General features: G+C 41.8%; 3 protein-coding genes and 2 non-coding genes across 7 annotated transcripts in view; 3 read left to right on the top strand and 2 right to left on the bottom strand.

Moving 5' to 3' along the window:
• Positions 1–5608, bottom strand: part of LOC109534879 — a gene marked incomplete in the record, with an annotated part of 72531 nt that overhangs the window by 29741 nt on the left and 37182 nt on the right.
• Positions 7–1987, top strand: LOC109534894. Of its 2 annotated transcripts, XR_007280531.1 has the most exons (5): positions 7–224; positions 408–446; positions 630–686; positions 865–1366; positions 1455–1987. XR_007280531.1 is itself a non-coding variant. In XM_019900690.2 (2 exons), exon 2 carries the CDS (start codon positions 1474–1476, stop codon positions 1786–1788), a length of 315 nt encoding a protein of 104 aa, XP_019756249.1. In that variant the 5' UTR covers positions 1237–1366; positions 1455–1473; the 3' UTR covers positions 1789–1837. The 2 variants fall into 2 exon arrangements, 1 of the variants encoding a protein (XP_019756249.1); XM_019900690.2 differs by lacking the exons at positions 7–224; positions 408–446; positions 630–686 and having other exon boundaries at positions 1237–1366; positions 1455–1837.
• Positions 21–103, top strand: LOC125502874. The gene has a single exon (XR_007280589.1). It is a non-coding gene; the product is annotated as a small nucleolar RNA snR60/Z15/Z230/Z193/J17 (small nucleolar RNA).
• Positions 485–567, top strand: LOC125502875. The gene has a single exon (XR_007280590.1). It is a non-coding gene; the product is annotated as a small nucleolar RNA snR60/Z15/Z230/Z193/J17 (small nucleolar RNA).
• On the bottom strand, positions 4235–5602 carry LOC125502782 (synaptotagmin-14-like). Of its 2 annotated transcripts, none has more exons than XM_048662037.1 (3): positions 5044–5602; positions 4851–4974; positions 4235–4793 (listed from the first exon to the last, which is right to left on the bottom strand). In XM_048662037.1, exons 1-3 carry the CDS (start codon positions 5181–5183, stop codon positions 4593–4595), a joined length of 465 nt encoding a protein of 154 aa, XP_048517994.1. In that variant the 5' UTR covers positions 5184–5602; the 3' UTR covers positions 4235–4592. The 2 variants fall into 2 exon arrangements, with proteins under 2 accessions (XP_048517994.1, XP_048517993.1); XM_048662036.1 differs by having other exon boundaries at positions 4851–4992.

The following is a 5608-nucleotide window of genomic DNA, read 5'->3' on the forward strand; positions in this document are numbered from 1 at the left end:
ATTCTAGTGGTTTTTTGGAAACTTTACACGTGATGACAGCATAGTTCAGATGAAATTCTTTGATTACATCCTTATTTTGTCTTTCGCTCCTAACTGATTATTGATAGACCAAGTGTCTGAGCATCAGTGTCCGTTGGACTGTTTTTAACGAGTTTCTATTTTCAGGTCAGCCATGAGCGAGGAGTCTACTCACGTCTACTCAGAAGGAAGCAGCTCTTCAACTGGTAAGCAACGAACCTTTCTTGATTATTGCAAAATTTGCTGATAAATGATGAAAACCTTACACCACTTTATGAACGATGTTGATGATTCTTACAACATGCACTACCAACTGAGCCTCTAGTCGAACCACCAGACTGTTATTTATTAAAATTTGGATCTGAACAATGTTTTTTTTTGCGTTTCAGGTTGAAGGCATTCCTGCAAACGCCCGCCACTCATTGAGGGTGAGTTCAGTCCTAATAATTCTAGTGGTTTTTTGGAAACTTTACACGTGATGACAGCATAGTTCAGATGAAATCCTTTGATTACATCCTTATTTTGTCTTTCGCTCCTAACTGATTATTGATAGGCCAAGTGTCTGAGCATTAGTGACCTTTGGACTGTTTTTACCAAGTTTCTATTTTCAGGTCAGCCATGAGCGAAGAGTACTCACGTCTACTCAGAAGGAAGCAGCTCTTGAACTGGTAAGCAACGAACTGTTCTTGATTATTGCAAAATTTACTGATAAATGATGAAAACCTTACACCACTTTATGAACGTTGTTGATGATTCTTACAACATGCACTACCAACTGATTATTTCAATAATTCGCTTTTTCTGCTGTAGTCAGTGTCTTTGTTATAAATTACCGTTGTATTTCAGAGGCCCAATGAAGACGGCACAAGAAAGACATTGGTAAATACCTGGTAACCTTTTCTTCTAAGTGAATAAATTAAATATTCTCAGAATGTTGCTGTTTTCATCCTACCAATCCCTTTAGTTGCTTATAACAAGGTTCAACAGTTAATTGTGAAGAACTGTCTTGCAGCCTTAATTTATACTGGGCATGTTTTTCTCACCCTTTTGGCCTTCTTTTCCGTACTCATTTGACAAAATTAACATTCAAGAAAATGGCGGTTAAGTGTTTCCTTGTGAATTTCAAATCGAAATTTTTTGCTCAAAATAAGCGATTTTTTGATTGGACTAAATTAACGCCACGCCCAAACCGTCGCAACATTGCCAAAGCTATCTTTGATTGGCGTGTGTGGCGTTTATAACTGACAGCGCTTGTCAGATATTCTAGGTTAAATCAGGCAGGAAAATAAATTTTAAAATACAAAGCTGCAGCTAAAACTGGTGAAAAGTCTGGGCCGTGTAACTACAGGTAAGCACAGCTTCGCTCTTGTCCGTTCTAGCAGGACGTGGGGGTTTGCAGGGTTGTTCCGGCTGTGACGTAATCGTTCCCATTGCAGGCCTGTTTTCCGAAGCAGAATGTCGATTTTAACGCCTTTCTTTAAGTCGCCCCTGACTGACCTGACTGGGAGCGTCATATCTTCGCAATGGGGCGACGGTCCATGCCGTGATATGGAGATGAAAGCGCTGGACTGTCTGGATGCCTACGGTATACGAAGGGGCGAGGTGAAGTGCGCCGAATTGATCAAGAACTTCGATGAATGTTCCGTTAAGATCAAGCAGATGAACAGGACCACTGCTATGAGACTGGAACGCCATCGTCAGCACTTTGCCGGGGAGAGATCCAAAGAGGACAAGTACAGCAAGAACCCACCCTCGCCCGAGACCTATTAAATCCGTGCTGTGTAGTCTTGTTGCTTAATATAACTAGGATTGGAATTAGGCTGGAGGTTTTAATCAGACCCACTCATTGACAATTGGTAATATATTTTGTACAAAAGGATTTTGAGGATAAGTAGATATTTAAAAAATTACATGAACGGTGCCAAGTAGTGAGTGCGTATGTGTGTATTACATAAAGCTGTGGAACGTTGTCATGCATTTTCCTTCAAATACAGTTCCCTTAATAAAAAAATGGACAAAGTACAAAATCCTTATCCTACAGGCTTATCAAATAGAAAGGCAATTCGCATAATACATGTTAACGCCAGCCAGGGTTGGGGTGCTAAAAACTAGCTAAATTCAGCCGGGCGCCGGTCGAAACGTGAAAACCCCTTACAGCCTAGAAACGTATGTTTACATGGTCCATAGATTGACAAAACCAAACGAGTGCGAGTAACACGATCTGAGCGGACGTTGAGCAAAAAAACAAGGACATTGAACACCCCGCTTACATGCCCTTGAAAAATCGACCTACAAAGCTAATAAGACCCCAAATTGTCTTAGATTGGCCGACTTTTTAAGCAGCAACCAATTGCAAGAGCCCAGCCACCCCACCCTGCTAGCGGATAAGTTCTTGGTAATAGCTTAATTAAGACTAGAAGGCCGTCCGAACAATTGGAGAGCGAGTTTAACAAACTTCTTCACCTAGAGCTCCTCAATTCCTCAGAAAGCTTTTTACCAACAATATAGTTAAAAATATGTTTTAATACCGATAAAATAAGGAGAAACATTGGAAATGAGGCTTTTTGCCAGTTCTCCGCATAAGACAGACAAAAGTTGTTCTGGAAACATTTCATTAGTAGCATAGTAGGCGCATTTGTTCACTGCCCTATTTAAATGCAGTCCAACTGGCAGGCCTATAAGTGATAAATCGCCGGTTGATTTTTGCAGATGCTCAAGTCAACGGCTCCACAGAGAAAATGAAACAACATTCTTGAGAGTGTAAATAAAACCGCATTTCCAACGAATCCTCACTTGATTTTAAGCTCATAAGATTAGAATTTAAAGGCAAAATCGCCTTCATAAGACAAAAATGGGCACCACGATCGCTTTGTTGAACTTGGCTGCTTGAGTTCACCAGCAGACCATATATTTACTTGCTGCCTAAAACCCTCCAGTTTGGTCCACTGGTCGAGGTTCAACAAAACCAAGTTAGGTATAAAATCCCTAAAAATCTGATGATCCAACTATGCTATAAACTTTATATGCCACTCTGTTAACTGGATATGAATGATTTAATATTTCCTAACTAGTCAGAGGGGTTTGTTTGATATCCGATTCGGACTAACTGAAATCGATCATGAACTGGGATTAACAAAGCCCTCAAAGGCCCCCTTTCTCTCTTCTACGTGTGCGAACCAGACTTATCTCACCCTGTTTAACAATTTGGAACTCACTCAATGTGAGGGTGAGTGGAAATTAGCGTTGAGATCACAGACAATTTCCAGTCACCCAGTTTATCTGCGCATAGGCCTGGGTAACACTGTGTTGAGTTGCGCCTTTGAGTTGTTGCCGCTCTCTGAGTTAACTCATTGGTCAATGAGTTATAACTCATGGCCGACATAAAGACCCCATAATTGCCAGAAAAGAAGAAAATAATGTATTTTTGCGTTTTCCATTAAAAACTTAGTTTTGTGATCGGTTTTTGAGAAAATCTTAATGATTTTCGGGAATAAACGGGAGATATTTATTTTCGTTTTTGTCCTAAATTCGACGCAATACAAAGCAACAGATTCATGTTGTAATTTTTTGCGTGAAAGACCTTCAGATCGTCAGTTATTTTAAGTGAAACTCTACAAAATAGAGAGTTTTTGAGTGGAAAGTAAAGAAAAAAAGTCAGTCAAAACTAAAAAACCACATTTTTTTAACAAGCTCTACAGTCTTTGGAGGAATGGAGGTGACGAGTTTTCCAAATAATGTATTATAATATTTCGCTGATTCTGTGCGTGTTTCGATAGAAAATTATTTGATTTTTGTCCCAAATTCGTAGCTGGAATGGGATTTCAAAACTTTTTACAAAGCGACGAAGAAGACGAGTGTTCTAATAAAATGTATTTCATACTTTTTCGCGAAAAATACCTTAAGTTTGTTCAGTATTTTTAAGTGCATCTTTAGAAAATCGAGCATTTAGGAAAAAGAGTAATTTTGCTAAAACTGGAAAATTTTGAAAAAAATGTTATTGATAAGTTGCCCCTAATATTTTCCCAGCAACGGAACTCACGTTACTGCGCCGGTGCGTTGGGTTACTCAGGCCTATCTGCGCATTCGAAACTTTCCCATTGGCAGAATTGCTGCGCGAAAAATGTAAATCCATCGAACAACTTAGCCTGTAATAGAATTATCACATCACTTAAACGCTAAAGGGTTTTCCTCCAATGAAAACGTGAAACACCTAATATAGTATAAAAGTTGTATAATTCAATAAACCGTTCGATAATTACAGAATCCAAGTTCGTCCCTAATCATCTCATTTGATAATCATAAAATTCATTTATAAAATGCAGTAGATCACCGACCGATTGCAGCAACAGTTTTACCCGCTAAAGACATTTATAAAAATTGTGCGATTATTTTGTTACACCCGATATATCAGTGCACTGGTTGGTCCGAAGACGCCCAATGCCCCCACCCCAATTTATCCGTGGTAAACCAATGGTATAAGTGAAAAAACAAACAGTCCTGGCTTGGAACTGGTTACCTTACTCGACTCGAGCAGACTTTCCGATCTTCACCGACATCACCCTGCGCCTGCTTCGCTATGACTGCACCAGAATGTGCCAGCGGCACACCTGCTCCTGTTGGAACTCCTTCATATCCATCCAGTGCGCCAGTTCTTCGGCCCCACTGGAATTCAGCCCTAGACTGAACCAGCCCACCATCTCCTTCTTCTTCGTCACGCCTTTCCGGTTGTAAACCGACACCATCAGAGTCACATCGGCCAGCTGAAACAGCGCCACCTGAAAACAACCGCACCCTCAGTTCCTCCCTCACTCAACCGCATGAGAAAAACTCACCTGGAACACGAACGTTTCCTTAAAGAGGGGATTGGGTTGGCCCCGCCTTATGGTGGTTTTACTATGGGCCAACTCCTGCCCGGTGCTGCTCACCAGGTTGAGTTTCACGTAGGTGTCCGGAGCTCTATTTAGGGCCAGATTCCTGCAACCGTTACTATCAAACTCAACCAGGCCTGGCTGGTTGGTTCCCTACCGAAAGTGTGAGCCTTTCACCACTTCCACGCCCAATCTTCCAGTGATCGCGTTGTAGCAGAGCCCCAATAGCAGCTCGGGCACGCCCCCATGTTGCATCGAATGGGCGGAGCAGGTACTGTCCGATCGCGTCAAGCTCATTAGCTCACCGGTGCACCCACTCAGCTGCAAGCATGCCAAGCAATCGCTTTGTATTGGTTAAGTTTGAAGCAAACGGGGCCAAGCAACGAAGATCCAGTCGAAGACACATGGACTACTTGGGGGATTTGGTAGCGGTAAGCAGATGACTTGGTTCATTGAGGAGGGGGCTTTGTATGGTAGAAAACAACAGGAACCGATTTACTGGTGCCCCTCTTGTGCAAGATGCTCCGGGCCAGCTTGGCCCTGGCATATATACCAATGGAATGGAGAATGGCGAAAGACGTATGCCCAGGCCAAATCCTTTCGCCCGATCAGCATAACATCCTTCTTACTCAAAACACTAGAAAAGCTGATCGACAGACACATCAGCGAAGAGGTTTTTACTAGAAGTCCTTTACACCACAACCAATATGCCTACCAAATGG

The sequence above is a fragment of the Dendroctonus ponderosae genome, unplaced genomic scaffold, assembly GCF_020466585.1.
Source record: "Dendroctonus ponderosae isolate FM_Combo_2020 unplaced genomic scaffold, Dpon_F_20191213v2 Dpon_F_20191213_10, whole genome shotgun sequence".
Classification (NCBI taxonomy): domain Eukaryota; kingdom Metazoa; phylum Arthropoda; class Insecta; order Coleoptera; family Curculionidae; genus Dendroctonus; species Dendroctonus ponderosae.